Source organism: Musca vetustissima, unplaced genomic scaffold (genome assembly GCF_032173495.1).
Source record: "Musca vetustissima isolate MV318-11 ecotype Yass unplaced genomic scaffold, APGP_CSIRO_Mvet_v1 utg5922, whole genome shotgun sequence".
Taxonomy (NCBI): domain Eukaryota; kingdom Metazoa; phylum Arthropoda; class Insecta; order Diptera; family Muscidae; genus Musca; species Musca vetustissima.
In genome coordinates, this window is record NW_026878185.1 from 77,588 (window position 1) to 95,501 (window position 17,914).

Below are 17,914 nucleotides of genomic sequence, written 5' to 3' on the forward strand. Positions count from 1 at the left end.
AACCTCGTAGATAACAATCTGGACCTAATTCAGTACTCTGTGCAAGATTTTGTCCCGATCGGACAAATATTGGGAATTTGGTGCAGCATTCACAAAAAACCGGACGATTCTATATATGGGAGCTATATCTAAATCTGAACCGATTTTCTCCAATTTCAATAGGGTTCGTCCTTGGGCCAAATATGTGAACTGTGCCAAATTTCATCCAAATCGGATCATAAATGCGACCTGTACTTTGTTCACAAACGGACAGACGGGCATGCGTAAATCGACTCAGAAAGTGATTCTATGCATATTCTCAAAAGGAACCATGTTTGGTATTGAAAATAGGATATGTTGATCCCTCAATTTTCGGTATTTTGGAAAAGTTTTCCAACCGAATTGGCTGTAATTTGGAATTTTAGGTTCTCATATCCAAACCCCACCATTAGATATTTTGAGAATTTTGATCATATTTTTAACACGTATTTTTCTGTGTATTCAAAGTCCTAGGAGCATGAGTTTTTCCATAGGAGCGCCCATTAATTTTATGTATTTTGATTGCCATCCCCATACTGTTCGTCGGGATCCAACTTAATATCATTTTTACTTCTTTTATTATCAGATAGCTCCATATATTTCTGGGAGAAAAAATTTTTTAACTTGCCAAACTACACCCTCTTCAATTGAAAAATTTTCTATGAATTTCATTAGGATGTTTATAAGGGGTTTATATAATTCGGTTTCGGAATTCGGAAGGAATGACCTCTTCGGGTCAATTCAACTGTGGGAACTTGAAATACCAATTTAAAACTAGATTACTCCTATTTACAACGAGATGCTACCAAATAACGGAAATTGGAAAATAAATGACCACATAGTCCAGTCATAAGAAAAAACTCAAATAATCGAGTTATCATTTTACCCTTCGATATGGTATGTTAAAATTGGTATTTAACCCTACGGTCAATAACCGGGTACATTTGTACCTTTTTTGAATAAAAATGCTGTAAATTTTTTAATAATGGAGATATTTGGATCAAATTTTTAGGAATCACTTTTGAGGTATTTTCACACATAATCGAAGAAAAAAATTATAAAAATTTTCCATATATATAATTTTTACAATTTTTTAAAGTTATTACCTACGTAGATCAATAACCGTGGTACATTTGTACCCATCCAAAGATAGCTCTGTAACTTATTAAAAAATTGGACTATCGTGAGGTTTTTAGTTTTAAATTAGTCTATACGGATCTGATCTAGATGTCGGAACTGAAAATTATATATACATTAAAATAATATATATTTAAATCCATGGTTAAATGATAATCTATCTAAAACAATCGTAGTGAATTCGTTATAGCTTTCGAATGGGTTAAGCTTTTGTAGTTATTTTTCTATTGAGATGTTATTTAGGTATTCCTCAACCCCTCTGCAAATTTTTGTGGCCATAGACAACATGGGACCATCAGGACGACTCGTGGAAGTCAGAAACTACCCTGGTTTTCCCTTGTATACAGGGACAAATTACTTCATGATCCTTATTGAAAAAAATCTGCGACGATGTTGTTATAAATTTTACAAACAATTGGAAAAAACCAGTGAGCGGAGCAGTATAGTCGGACGACGCCGACCATACGATACCCTAAACAACTACCACGAAACTCTTACTTTCTGTGGATTTTTATTCAGAGCCTGGGCAATATTTCGTGATAGTTGCACTCTCTAGCCCCACATATATTCGTAATATAACTAATGTTCAGTACAGTCCTTTTAATTACTTGTCCATATTCGATCAGCGCTATATTTCCGACCTCCAGTTTGGTAATGGGTTACTAAATAATATATGAATACGTAAGCACCTGTAAATACTTAAGTGTAACTCACACATCCAATATTGTAATTTTTTCACAAAAGTCAGGGTCCACTTGACCCACTAAACATTGACCGATCGTTATCAAATGAATGGATAATTATAATGGAGACGGACGGACACACATGTCTAGATCGACTCAACTAGTCCACCAAAGGGTGTTCTAGGACTAATATTTTGAAGCGTTACTAACTCTTGTCGTGTAGGGTATTAAAACATCATGACACTCCACCATTCGCTTTCAAAATACGTAAAACAATTGAAAAAATTTGCTAGACCAATATTTGAGATTTTCTACGAAGAAGTTTTTTACTCAAAGTGTTCATGGTATGTCAAATTAAAAACGCATTGGTTTGAATTATGTGGAACCTAATATAACGTATAAGTCAAAACATTGACCCATACTATCATAATAATGCTCCAAGAACCTGGAATGTGGCTACAACAAATGCAACCAAGAACCCGTAAAATACCGTAAATTTAGGGCGCTAATATTGAAATTGCGAATACATAGCATTTGCTGCGTATGGGGTACTAGGTCAAAAATATGGAAATTTTGTGCAACGATGTTTACCACTCTTTAACAGTCTGAAATGCCGAATTACAGCTTCTTTCGTTGGAAAATGTGGCTAAATACATCAATATGCCAGAATTGGTTTACACCACAACTATGTCGGAAATTGTTTTCTCCTGAATTCCCTGAACACTATTCCCATAAAATCTACACATTTCATCTCTTAATCACCACTACTAATGACCAATCTTTCAAATCTACTTTAGATATGTAAAAATAATAGGAAGTGTAAATAAAATTTTTAAGATTACGCAATCTTATATAGAACATTAACTACATAATTAGTTAATTAATGATTAGCCTTGAGCTACACATTTAATGGTTAATCCTGGCTTCAAGGGATTCCAATTTACGCACCCATAACCCTAACCGCTCATTAATTACTTCGCATTATCTACTTTCGTTTCTTGATTCTTGAAAGTGGTTGCTGTTCATTTTTTCTGCTTTAAATAAAACGATTATTTTTGAATCATAATTAAAAAATTCTTAATCTTCTTCGTTTGCTCGAAGGCAAAAAAAAAAACTTCCAACAACAACAGATCACCACCTGACCATTTATTGGAGATTTTGTTATTGTTTATGTCTGCCTGTCCGATTTGTGGCCAAGTTTCCTTTCAAATTTTCTGTCAAGATGCCGGATGAAACGTTGATGATGATGACGACGACGATGGAGATAACGCTGGATGCCGATGGTGATGATGGCATTAATGATGTTATTCTTTGTAAACTACTTTACGCGATGAAGTGTGTTGAATTGATTTTAGATTTCCAGCTTTTGACCGCTTGGGTATTCCATTTTTATGACTCAACTAAAAGCATTGGGTAGTATGATCCAGATACATATCAGGCAAATAGGCAAATCAGCCCTTATGGCAATTTTATATGTAAATAGTGTGTAATATGCGTCAATTAGGTATGTAGCGTGCGGTTGTTATCATTTGATGTTGACTTAACGATTATCTGAGTACTGAAATTGAGAACAAGTTTAACGATGCTATTTGTCATGTCTATTGATGGATTGATTCTGAAATATATGCTGTGGTCATGGGTATAAATGTGAATTTTTGGCTGTAAATTCAATATTACATGGTATGCTAGAATATTTCATCTTCACTCAAAGATGTAATCTGATGGATTCGAGAGAAGGGTGTTATTGATTTAATGACTTGCTATATTTTTATTTACATTGATATCTCCGCAGCTTGTTTGCTTAACTGTATTGTAATAATAAATGTGGAATATTTTTGATGTAATGTAAAGAATTCCACAACAATTAAATATCCAGCTTAATAAACAATTAAAAGTACATAACATCTTGAAAACTAGCTAGAAAATATGAGTGGATACGGCTACACCCTCAACATATTTAATTTTTATATTTATTAAATACAGCTTTTATGAAATTGGTTAAAATTTGTGAAGGAGGAACCAGGTAAAAATATTCATTTTATATGCAATTTACAAAGCTTGTAATCGACACGCAGAGGAAGATAGATACCAAGCAACGGCTCTGATTGGCCTTAACATGGCGAAGCCCAGACTTATATTGGTCCCTCTTTCATCTCAATTGTGGACACTGACCTACCCGCGGTGCCACCTGGGGAGCTATTTTCATCACCCGATGAAATTGTGAGCTAATATGTGCCGCGAGTTCACCCATAAGAACTATAAAAAAATAGATTGAGGCGTCGGGTAGTTGCCCACTCCCGGAAAACACAACCTACTATGAAAAAGCAAAGAAAAAGAACGACCCCCGCAAACGTATAAAGGACCACGATCTGCGAATCTGCACTTGGAATGTGCGCACGTTGTACAGAATTGGCGCAGTGTTCGCGTTGGCGGATGTACTCAAGAAGTACAAAGCCGATATTATTGCCTTACAGAAAATGCGATGGAAAGGGACAGGTGTAAGTAAATCAGATGATTACGCCCTGTATTATAGCTGCCATGAAACGAGACATGAATTTTAACAGGAGAATAAAAGACCTCGTCTACAGATTCACTCCCATAAATGGGCGAATTGCTATAATCCGTATAGAAGCGAAGTTCTTCTACATCAGTCTTATTTGCGCCCATGCTCCGACCGAAGATAAAGATGAACAGACCAAAGACATATTTTACTAGAAGCAGCATGAGATTAAAATTCTGCTAGGAGATTTTAATGCAAAAATCGGAAGGGAAAATATCGTTGGCCCCACCGTCGAAAAATTCAAGGTACGCACCCGTCTTAATGTAGCAGTAAAGGTGCGATCTAACACAACACGGAAACTCAACGTTGAAAAGCTGCAAACACAACAGGTAGCCGAAGCATACTCCGCTCAACTTACCTTGAAGAAAGCACTTCTTGTCCCGATAATAGTATAGAAGCACAATGGCAAATGATTGCCCACTCCCTACAAACTACCAAAAACCACCACCGAGAAACCGATGGTACGATCAGGAGTGTCGTAATGCTACTGATGTAAAAAACGCAGCGTATAGGACAACCCTGCAGACAGTAGCAACACGTAACGTGATGGAGAAAGAAGAGAGGAGAAACGTGTTTTCTGAAAAAAGAACAAAGAACAAGCTAAGATGAGGTCAAAAATTAATTAATCGGCTCAAGAACAATAAAGCAGCAGGAGCCGATGGGTTACCAGTCGAACTATTAGACTTGTGGCCAGATGCTGGTCAGGGTCATGTACCAGCTGATTAATACAATTTGCCCAATGATTGGAACCTCAGTATCCTGTGTCCGTGCACCAAAAAGGAGACAAGACGATATGTGCCAACTATCCAGTGTGCTGTGTGAACGACTGAAGCCAATGGTCAATGACATCATTGGACCATAGCAATGCGGCTTCAGACCTGGCAAATCCACCATTGACCAGATTTTCACTCTGCGCCAAATCCTGGAAAAGGCCCACGAAGAACACATCGACACATACCACCTAATTGTCGACTATAAAGCCGCATTCGACAGCCCTATCCGTTCAGAGATGTTTAAAGCCATGTCTACGTTCGGCATTCCTGCAAAATTAATACGGCTATGCAGGATATATTTAAGTGACACAAGGTCAGCAGTTAAAGACGGAAAAGACCTATCGGAGCCCTTCAATACCGAACGAGGATTCAGACAAGGTGACAGTTTTTCGTGTGATCTTTTTAACATCCTGCTGGAAAAGGTCATACGAGACGCAAAGGTGAACCGAAATGGTGCTCTGTACACTAAACAACACATGTTACTCGCCTACGCCGATGACATCGATATAATGGGTCGAACATTGCGAGCGGTAACAGCAACCTTTGAACAAATTGAAAAGGAGTCTGCTAAAGTGGGTCTGGCAGTAAACGACGAGAAGACCAAGCTTAGGTATCAACGCGCAAAACGTCCAGTAGACTCTGACCAACTTGGAACTTGAGAACTACAGCTTCGAGGTAATTAAAGATTTTATATACCTTGGTACCGCCATAAATAAAACGAATGACATCAGTTTCGAAATTCGGAGAAGGATTGTTATGGCCAACAGATGCTACTATGGTTTATGAAGCAGGTCGGATGAAGCAGCTCTTGGGGTGTTTGAAAGAAAAATTCTCCGAAAGATCTAATTTAGTATTTTGGATTCTCATTGTATAGCACATGTCAGTACCAAAAATTATAAATATTGACCCAAGTTTCCGCGTAGCCATAATATAACGGTACCCACAATATTCGTTATTTTGGAGATTTTGTAAACATTTTCCATCGAGTTGGCAGCAATTTAGTTTTTATACCCTTCACCATACTGTGGTACAGGGTATTATTTGTTTTCTCCTTGTATAGCACAGCTCCATACTAATCCTTATTAATATTGACCTAAGATTCAGGGTAGGCCTCATATAACGGTACCTTCCAATATTCGGTATTTTGGAGATTTGGGAAACGTTTTTCAACGGAATTGGCTGTAATTTAGTATTATGGGTTCTCATTGTATTGTTCATGCACATATCAAAAATTATTAATATTAAACCAAGTTTTCGGGTACCACCCATATACACCACCAATATTCGGTATTTTGGGTTTTCATTGTATAGCACATCCTTGTTAATATTGCACCAAGTTTGAGTGTAGCCCCTATATAACGGTACCCCCACATATCTGTACTAAAAATGATTTCACTACCCAACATTATGAACTTGACCTGGCCTTCTGATATTCTTAGAAATGCTACATATAGACACCGTAAAATAGCGACTTAAAAATAAATAATGCATTCAAACGGCCAACCGAATTTTGCTAGAATTTTTCTAAAGAAATTTGAGTATATTTTCTATTTTTAAAAAATTAAGTTTATTCATATATATTTTTTGCATTTCTTTTCAACGGTATCATTCATTTTACTTTGAAAATAATTACTAAAACAAATACAGGTTCTTTCCCCCCAACAATTTAAATACAATAAATCATTTTGCAAAACCAACAACATTTAACTTGACACATATATTTATTTAACTCCGACCAAATCAATCGAAATGTGAATAAAAACAAACTAATTGCTCGTGTTGTTATTGTTGTTGTTCTTTTTATCCGTGTTGTTGACCTCTGCAATTTATTCCTATTGTTGTCGATTTTTATTTCACATAATTTTTTATTTTTATTTTGCCCACAAAATTATGACCTACAAAAAATGTGATAATGATGTTGTATTAAAAATGTTTGTGATAATTTGCGAACCTATCAACCGGCAGCAGTGAACAACTCTTATTGAAAAAAAAAAAAATGATTTCTGATTTATCTGCCATATGATCGATTGCAATTTGTTATTAATTAAAATGGGGAACATGAATAAACCCCCAGTTAAGAGGGGATAAATGGAGGGTTAGGTGGACTATGAGGTACCGTACAAAGTGCAAAAAATCTCTGTTGCAAACATAAAAATTTCTGGCGGGGGCCATAACACACCGAACACCTCTGCCCCTTGCTACGACGATGATTTAACAAATATTCAGAGTTTCCAAGTCCAATACCTATGAGTGAAATAATCCTCGTATTCCAAATGAATCGATTGTTCTGGATTTCCAGAAAAGGTACTTTATTTTCCTATATTTAAGGTACCTTTCCTTTTATTACTTCTAGAAAATACACACGTTATCATGAATAAAATCAAAATATTATTTCTCATAACCGGATATCGAAGTTTCGCTATGCCTCACCCAAATAAAACAACATATAAACACAAATATGATTATTAGGGTTTCCCCATTACATAAAATTCCACATAAATTATATACCAAACTATAATGTCATATAATGACTTGCAGCTATGAAAATCAAATGATTTCATTAATAAAATTCAAAAAAAAAAAAATCTACAAATTTAATTAATCTAAAACAATTAAATACTACAAATCTGACATACATTTGTATTTGGAGCAGTCGACAGAAGGAATGAAGGCAGCAACACACATGTTCTGTGGCCAATAACCTGGGTTACGTCGCAACGCCAAATCCGGTAACACAAGAATGCCATATTTTGAGTGTGGGGTGCTAAAACAAAGACTTACCAAATCAAGTTTTAATACAACAAAACACAAAAACAAAAACATCAAAGTCAATGTCAATGTCAATGACAAAAAAAAACCATCTGCAGATACATACTAATCAAAATAGAAAATCCCCTATACATAGATTTTGTAAAAATACAAATTTGAATGGAATGTTTTTTTTTTGTTTTTGTTGTTTAGTTTCATTTTGATTAATTTAATTAATAAAGAGTTAATAATACAATATTTAAATATATATTGGTTTGTTCATTCCAAAACACCGCTAATTCAAAACAATTTAAATCTTTAATAAATCTGTGATATTTAAAAATTATGCAAATTAAATTTATGATGAAGAGGATTATTTGAGTGAATGAATGGTTGAGAGATAAACTGCATGTGGATGGATAGATGGATGAACTGCAAAAAAATTAAGAATGTCATTGAATTTCTTTTATCTTGGAATCATCATCGTTAATTGTTGACAATTAAAAAACAATAAATAACCAAATGTTTGCCAAATATAACCAGTGAGCGAGCAGTGTAGTCGATCGGGACGGTCATATGATACCCTACACAACTACCACTGAACTCAAACTATCTGTTGATCCGAGCCTGGTCGATATTTGCACCATCTTGACTGATTGGAGGATAACAGTTTATCTTTTTTACCCTGGCATATTTTCCAAATCATGGAAAGTACAAAAGTCTTGGTTCATTTGGCCCGCTAAATATTGATCGATCACTATCGATATATGACGAGGTGGGTCTAGAAACAACATTTCGTGGCGTGGCGTTTTTGGGGCTACACAAAGTTATAGTTGTAAACCAGTGATAAAAAAACCAGTGAGCGGAGCAGTATAGTCGGACGGGGCTGACCATGATACCCTACACAACTTCCACGAAAATCGAACTTTCTGTGTTTGTATATTCTGAGCTTGGGCAATATTTCGCGTTATTTGCACCCTGTTGACCGGCTAGATGTCAACAAATATTTCTAATATTCAGTAGACGAGGGTTGTACTATTCCAGATTCTCTTTACCGTGGGTTATGTTGTGATGCTGGGCTTTCAATTGTGGCCTAAAAATCGACTGGAAATAAAAAAATAATAAGTTTTCGGTCCACTTCATCCCAAAATTATTATCTGATCATCACCGAAAAGTATAGGTGTTGTCGTTGACCATAACGGGAATCTAATGGAAAATTACAAAACGATCAGCGCTATATTTCCGCCTTCTAGTGTGGTAATGGGTTACTAAATAATATATAAATACGTAAGCACCTGTAAATATTTAAGTGTAACTCCCACATCCGAGTACATACGACAAAATAATTGGTATCAAATTAAAGGTCAACCACTCCTCTTCGATACACTATCGACTTTTCGGAGTAAATATATACGCCATACAATAAAAATTTTGTAATTTTTCACACAAAAGCACTGGTCCATTTGACCCGCTAAATATTGACCAAACTTTATCAAAACAAGCATGCTTATTCTTTGGCCCAATCCCCTTCTCCATGCAGAAATTCGCAGAGTTTGGGCCATAATTGCGGCCTCTGGAGCGACCAGAAAAATAAAGTTTTTGGTCCATTTCATCCCCTAAATATTAACCCGTCTTTTCCAAAAACAATAGGGGTCTTCGTTGGCCAGAACCCATCCGACGTGATGATTGGTCCATAACTGTGGCCTGTATCGTGTTTACAAATTATAATGGACAGACGGACGGACGGACACACATATCTAGATCGACTCAGCTAGCCGAGATATGACGATCGGTATACTTAAAGGTGGGTCTAGGACCAATATTTCGCGGCGTTAGAAACTTTTGGGGCTGCATAATGAATACCCTGACAACATAGTTGTGTAGGGTATAATTATTTTTTAATAATAATTCTTATTAATGGTTTATTTTCTCACTGTCATTGCATATTGCGACCAGGATAATATAAAATTCCGAATTACAGACACCCAGGCTTTTTAAATTGGTCTAGGACTTTGGGCTAGTTCTCAACGTATCGAAAAGTGGAAGTACCGCTCTATGTGTGATATACCAGAATGTGGACCGATATTGATCATTTTTGGTAGAAAAAAGGGAGCTATAAAGTGGTATTCCAGGTCCTTCTTCTTGGAATTCCTTATTCTTATCCTCTAAATTCAGGTCGTGTACAATTTTAAATATTTAGATAGTCTTTAATGTTTTTTTACCATTCCGAGTCCTTGGAGGATATATATTCGTAGATGTTTAATATTGGTCCATTTAACGTTCTTATCTGTTTTTTTTCGTTGAAAATTGGTATAGCTCTAATACAAGTGTACCTTCCCCGTATTTTGAACGATTTGGTCACATTTTCTAATTGAAGTGGCTGTTAGTTGGCATTCAACAACATTTTAAGGTATTTTCAATATGTGACCTTTTTTCCATCCGAAAAACTTTAATTTGGGACTCCAGGTTTTTAATAGGTAAAAAATTCCTTATAGAAAAGTTTCAATGTCCAGACATAGCTCAAATAGAGACAGTTTTTAATGTAGATCAATGTTTTTAAATAACCCCCTATCAGTTCGTCCACAGAGACTCCCTTCAGTTCAGCTATAAATACTGTGTGCATCTGGTCTATAAAGACCCCCTTCATTTCCTCTATAATAGGCTCCCTTTAGCTCGTCTATAAAGACTACCTTCAGCTCGTCTATAAAGACTCCCTTCAGCTCGTCTATAAAGACTCACTTCAGCTCGTCTATAAAGCCTCCCTTCAGCTCGTCCATAAACACTCTCTTCAGCTCGTCTATAAACACTCCTTCAGCTATTCTATAAACACTCCCTCCAGCTCGTCTATAAAGACTACCTTCAGTTCGTCTATAAAGACTCCCTTCAGCTCGTCTATAAAGACTCCCTTCAGCTCGTCTATAAAGACTCCCTTCAGCTCGTCTATAAAGACTCCCTTCAGCTCGTCTATAAAGACTCCCTGCTTCAGCTCGTCTATAAAGACTCCCTGCTTCAGCTCGTCTATAAAGACTCCCTGCTTCAGCTCGTCTATAAAGACTCCCTGCTTCAGCTCGTCTATAAAGACTCCCTGCTTCAGCTCGTCTATAAAGACTCCCTGCTTCAGCTCGTCTATAAAGCTCCCTGCTTCAGCTCGTCTATAAAGACTCCTGCTTCAGCTCGTCTATAAAGACTCCCTGCTTCAGCTCGTCTATAAAGACTCCCTGCTTCAGCTCGTCTATAAAGACTCCCTTCAGATCTATACAGACCTCCTTCAGCTCATCAATAGAGACCTCATCAATAGAGACCTCCTTCAGCACTCCAACAGAGACTCCCAGTTCGTCTATAAGAAGTCCTTCAGCTCTTCAACAGAGACTCCGAGTTCACCTATAGAGACCTCTTTCAGCTCATCAATAGAGACCTCCTTCAGCTCTAAATGTATGTAAATGTCTAGAAATACAGTTCGTGTACAGTGGCTTCCGTAAGTTCTTCTATAACGACTCTCTCCAGCTTACCTATAGACAACAGATGTTAATAGAAATTAATTAAAATCATTTTTGCTAAACTTATTTGCTTTTTTCATCCATCAACGAATCAACACAAATTATGTGAGCGAAGAAAACAAAAAGAACGATGAAAGGGAGATATTCTAATTAACTGTCTAGGAATCGGAACTATAAGGGTTGCCCTGGTCGTGAACAGGATTGTCCTAGTTGTCCTCTTTATCTAGTCACCTGATCGCCTATAAAAACTCTCTTCAGACTTAATTCAGCTCGTCTGTATATATTTTATGCAGATCGTTTATATAGACTGCCTTCCACTCGTCTTTCGTTCGTCAATAGATACTGTCTTCAGATCGTCTATGAAGGTTGCCATCAATAAGTCAAATAATTTATATTATTTGAAAATTCAATACGACATTGTAAAAATAATCAATACACAACCTAAATCAATTCAAATAAGACGGGTGTTTTCCGTTTACTTAGTAAATATGTGTGACTATGTGTGCTCGGCATTTGTGTGTTTTTTGTCGTACCATCACTTCTATATTCCCTGAAGGAAATGTGGGGTGTTGTATCGCCTTTGTCTACTATTGTGGCGACAACAACTTGTCTACATATCATGTAATAAGAAGAAGCATTTGTTATGTTAACAACCAACTGAGCATATGCTTCTTCTTTTTTTCTTTAATATATTTATAATTAAAGAAAAAAAAGTTGGCGGCAATAGACAGATATTTTGTTAAAAACGCGAGTTTAAAGTTATTAATGGTAATAATTAAATTAATTAATTAATTGGTGAAAAAATTTTTGAGCAAAAGAAATTATAAAAAATTTACAAGTGACATATGTGACCTTTAGTCTATATATACAAACTATTATATACTGACCGTGTCCACATATGCGACGCTGTGTCTATATCTAAAAACTACTGACTTACTACTGACCAAGTCACTAGTTCATTTCCAATGACAAGCACATGTTAAATGTCAATAGTAAAATGCATTGTGTTGGGTATAGTCGGTCAACAGTATTGGTGACAATGCCAATAGTAAGTCAATACTGATTTACTGTAGACATTTCCTACAGGGTTTGAACGGTCGTTGTTGTTGTTTTTGTTTTATGTTCAGTATATTTAATAAGCATGCGTGCCTTTTTGCATTTTATGCTAATGCAATACTATCAATGTTATATAGCCAATATAGTATTTCGATAGCAACAACAAAACCAACTGATTATTTAATTTCAACGCTTGATTTGTTTGCTTTGGATATTGGCTTTGAATATTCTTAAACTGGCATAAAGTGTCTTTATATATGCTTTACCATCACTGTGTATGTATGTGTGTGTGTTTGTTTGGCTGCCTTTTAATTTAAATTAAAAAAATAGTAGTCGTACTACTATTACCCCCCTTCTAGATTTTTTCTGTCGCTGACTAAAGTAACTAAATCATGCATGGAACCAACGATGGTGGTGGTGGCATTGACGACTTGCCTGGCATAATGAAATAATACGTCACTGGCATTTGAATGTGTTTTTGTTTTTATTAGTAGCTGGGTTCGAACGATGACAACAAACTACCACACATGCTAATTTGTTAACTAAATAAATATTTTACCAATAATTATATATTATACTAATCACAATGAAGACGATGTTGACGTTGATCATCATTGTCGTTTATGGTTGTTGGAATGGCACGCACTTTTTTTTACAACATAGGTCAGGGTTTAACCGTAAATAAATAACTGCAGCAACAAGTGTCTAATCTATTACCGGTTTGAAACAGACCAATAGTTGTAAATTCCAAATTGTATTGTCTAGAAGATAGTGAAATGACATTGAAATTATTTTTTAGGGACTATAAAAAGTGTGTTGAAATTTTGTGGGAACAAAGCTAATAAATTAATTAACATTGTATATTGAGTATTTTATATTGGAAGTTGGAACCTGGGCATGAATTATGTAAGCCTGTCTCAGGATTTGTAGTGAATATAGGAGTTTAGCTAAATAAATCTGAAAGAGGATTATCTTGCACAAAGATCGATCGTTAGATCGCCACATATAAATTGCCGGAGTTTCTGTATTCTGTAAAAAATACCGGTAAAAGAGGTTACTCAGAGGATGTAATATCTGCTCGTACAAATATAAATGTCCTTTTTTATACCCTCCACCATAGTATGGAGGGTATATTAGTTTTGTTTTTCCGTTTGTAACGCATCGAAATAATCATTTCCGACCCTATAAAGTATATATATTCTTGATCAAAATTCTATGACGATCTAAGCATGTCCGTCTGTCTGTTGTAATCACTCTAGCGTCTAAATGAATTGAGATAGAACGCCAAAATTTTGCATTTGTCTGCAGGCAGGCAAGTTCGAAGGGTACCCCCATATAAGGGTACCCCCAAATTTTCAGTATTTTGGGATTCTTGAGCGCGTTTTTCAACCAAATTCGCTGAAATTTGGTAAAATGGGCTCTTTTTGGATACCAAATTTCTCAACTAAAAATTATAATTTTAGGTCCACCTTTTCTGGTAGCCCCCATATAACGGTACCTCCCAATTTTCAGTTTTGGAGGGTTTTTGACCGCATTTTTTCACCGAATTGGCTGTAATTTAGTACTTTGAGTTCTTATTGGGTATCAAATCCCTCCACAAAAAATTATGAGTATAGGTCCATTTTTTCGGGTAGCCCCCATATAAGGGTACCCCCAATTTTCGGTATTTTGGGGTTCTGGAGCGCGTTTTTCAATTGAATTTGCTGCACTTTGGTATTTTGTAGTCGCATATGGTAACAAATGTCCCTACCTTTTATATTAAAATAGTTATATGATTTGTTCCGCGTTTTGAGTTTGGTTCTAAGACTCTGTTGTAATCATTTCACCTGCGGAGGATAGCGAGATAAAAAATTAGAACGTAAGCTTCGATAATGAACTATAGCCGCATTTAGACCTAGTCTCTGTGTGGAGGTTCCAGAAGGATTAGGCCGATTTTCCCCATCTTCGAATTTGAACTAAGTTTGGAGAAATAATAAGATGGGTAAATGGCACTAGTGACAATTTCTGTTTGTTTTTAATGTTGCGATCCGATACTCTAAACTCGTCTGGCGATTGCTGTTAATTTGTTACAACAAATTATTGAGTTCAGACTCCTTGTTCATTTCCTGTGAAACGCTGAAGTGAATTAGTTCCTCTGCGAACTGCACAACTGGTATATTGCGAACAATGCCTCAACATGACTACATGTCCCAATTTAAATCAGTGGTGGAAATTTTTGGGTCAGATTTGATAGTCACCGATTTTTTTTTTTTGTTCTTAAGCGAAAGAATTATTTTTTATTCCATCAGCATTTTTCTGATTTTTTGACAAGACATATATCTTAGTCATCTTGAGGGAAATTAGTTTCTTTATGAATCATTTCGCATATTTTTCCCACGAATCATTAATTGACCTCCATTCGAAATTTATTAAACCACAAAAGTTCCGTATACCATTTATCAGATTTGATCTGATTTTGAACATTTTAATGTCACATTTAAAATCAAATTTATCAACTTCCGCATTTTTAGGCCAAGCCCTGTTTCTCTTTTTATCATTCGTTATTAACCATTCCCATTAGTTGTCGTTGCTGATAAATATTCCATTTGTTTTTAAATTTAAATTATTCAGCTTTTATTTTAATTTGTTGTTTTTGTTGTTGTTTTCACTTAACATAATCAATCTCATTTAGTTTTAGCTAAAATAAAGGTGGGTGTTGGTACTGTGTACTGGCGACAAACTATCTATTCTATCTTTAAAAATTAATCCTACTAGTTTACATCGAGCGAACCAACGACTCAACGCCTTCTTCTCTGGGGATAAGTGGTGCCGTACGATGTCACAGCATTGGGCAACTTGGCATAGGGGGTACCCGCCTGCAATGGCAATGGAGCAATGTTCAAGGGGGTAATATTAAAGGGTAGCGGTAATTTCACATTCAACGATTTGCCCGAGGAGGATGGTGTAGCCTCTATCAATGATGAACTGCCGCTGCCAGTTGGGGCTTTCTTGAGCGCAGCGGATGTTGCACCGGTGGCATAGCCTTGACTGGTCAAGGCCATATTGAAGGCGACATTATCTAGAGCAGGTGAAACAAATTGTTGACTAAGCACGGAACTGCTGCTGCTGGGGAATGTCAATGGTTTGGATGACGATGCTGAGGCATAATAGCCACCTTGTTGTTGCTGAAGCTGGCTTGATTGCGGGAAATAGAACTGCTGCACCTGAGATTGTTGTTGCTGTTGTGTTTGGAATGATCGTTGCTGGTATTGATTTTGATATGTCTGGGCATATTGCAGTGGTTTAAATTGGGGTTGAGTGAACTGTAGCGATTTCGGTGGCGCGGGATAATGATAATAGCCTTCCGAATTTTCAGCATAGACACCATAAACCGTTACAACACACACTAACAAACACTAGAAACAAATAGAAATTATTTTAATATATTTTTTATTTTAAAATTTTTTTTTTTTCTACTTTTTTCACTCACATATTTCCACATTTTGCTTTGTTTCTCTTGGTTTTTCAAAATATCAAAAAATAAATTCTTTCTCACTTGGTTTAATGAAATTTTTCGAATTTCAATATGTTTTGCTTTTTTATATTTATTCTATATTTTCTTTAATCACTTTTATCTTTGCAGGATGGAGGTCTTTTGTTTTAAATTCTTAATTCGAAACTAAAATGTGAGAACAATTTTCTTTTTTTATTTTTCAAATCTTCCGAGCCGTTCCTATTGTTGTGTTTTGTTCACGAGCTTCTTAACTATTTCTAGGTTGTCGTTCGTTTAAGCTAAGTTAACTGATTAAACCGGATTCCCTAACTAAAGATGCTTTTTATAGAAATTGATTGTGTCCATTGACGTTTTCGGACAGCCACAGACGAAACACACAACAGCAAAAAATCGAACAACAACAACCACACCAACACCTCTGTTAACAACAACAGCAGCAAAAACACACATAGCCATGTTAATGTTGCTACTTGGCCTGATGATTATTGGTTTGTTGTTGTTGTTATATTTACCTATGAGCGTTGAGTGCGTGTGTCGATCGATTGATCGGTCGGTCACTCAGTCAGCCAGCCAGCCAGTGTCCGTATTGTTTTAATTTGTTATTGTTTAGGAATATTTTATTGGCATCACTTCTTGTGGCCATATGCTGCTGTTGTTGTTGTTGCCATAATGGTCAATCTGTTTGATAAAGACAGTGGTTGAAACTGTTGTGTTATTGTGACAATATTTACTTATTGAATTTTTTGTTTTCATAAATGATGTGTGAATATTTAAACTAGGTTATTACAGTGCTTTTATGGAATGTTAATATTTTTCAATTGTCTCATTAAAATTTCAAAAATGCATGTGGGTGGTAATTTTGTAAACTAACGGTAAATATTTATTGAATTTATATGCATATTTTAAAATTTGAGAAAATTAAATGAATTCAGCGTATTTTTATTGTGGTATTTTGAAGGGTTGGTCGTATGAGGGTATATACACTTTGATACGGTGAAAATGTGCCTCATCGAAATATTGATTTCAGAGCCAATGTTTCATTGGACGAAATCTGTTTCAGAATTTGGAGTCTAGTATTTCTTCCAAACTTAGTTCAAGTTCAAATACCTCCCCCAAAAAATTGTGCAAAACATTAATTTTATAATATTATACGAACTCTCCTACAGTTGGTCAAAATTTTCAAAATTTATAAATACAATATCAGGCGACAAAATTGATTTGCAAAAAAGACCAATCAAGCCTAGATCAAGTTCGAAGATGAGACCCATTTGTCCACTACTTCAAGTTCTCCCACAGAAAGGGTCTGTATTTTATAAACTTGTACATGTTATTAAATCGAAGCAAATTGAATAACCTCTTTGATAAACTCTTTGATAAAAACATACCTTATATAAAGCGACTAATAACATCTGTGTGTAATTCCGAAGCCCTCCGCAAACCAAACATTTACATTTATGAAACTCAGTGTTGGGTGCCACACCAATTAACAGAAAACCAGTGAGCGGAGCAGTATAGTCGGACGGGGCCGACCATAGGATACCCTACACAACTACCACGGAACTCAAATTTTCTGCGGATGTATATTCCGAGCCTGGGCAATATTTCGTGATATTTGCACCCTCTTGCCCGATTAGTGGTAAACAGCAACTCTTCCTCAAACTGACATATTTTCCGAATATTACGAGTATTCAGTACAGGTATTGTCCAGATTCCCTTCACCGTGGGTTGTGTTGTGATGTTCGGCTTTCTTTTGGGATCTATAGATCGACTCGATAATAACACAAAAATAACACAAAAAAATTAAGTTTTCGGTCCACTTCATTCCAAAATTATTATCTGATCATCACCGAAAATTATAGGTGTTGTCCTTGACCATAACTGGAACCTCATGGAACATTTCAAAGCGATCAGCGCTATAGTTCCGCTCTCTAGAGTTATAATGGGTTACT

At 35.9% G+C, this 17,914-nt stretch overlaps 1 protein-coding gene across 1 annotated transcript; it reads right to left on the bottom strand.

The window, feature by feature from the left end:
• Positions 1 to 15,249: 15,249 nt before the first annotated feature.
• LOC133322982 (kinase and exchange factor for Rac A) lies at positions 15,250 to 15,953 on the bottom strand. The gene is made up of 2 exons (XM_061531932.1): positions 15,942 to 15,953; positions 15,250 to 15,867 (listed from the first exon to the last, which is right to left on the bottom strand). Exons 1-2 carry the CDS (start codon positions 15,951 to 15,953, stop codon positions 15,250 to 15,252), a joined length of 630 nt encoding a protein of 209 aa, XP_061387916.1.
• Between the last annotated feature and the right edge of the window lie 1,961 nt (positions 15,954 to 17,914).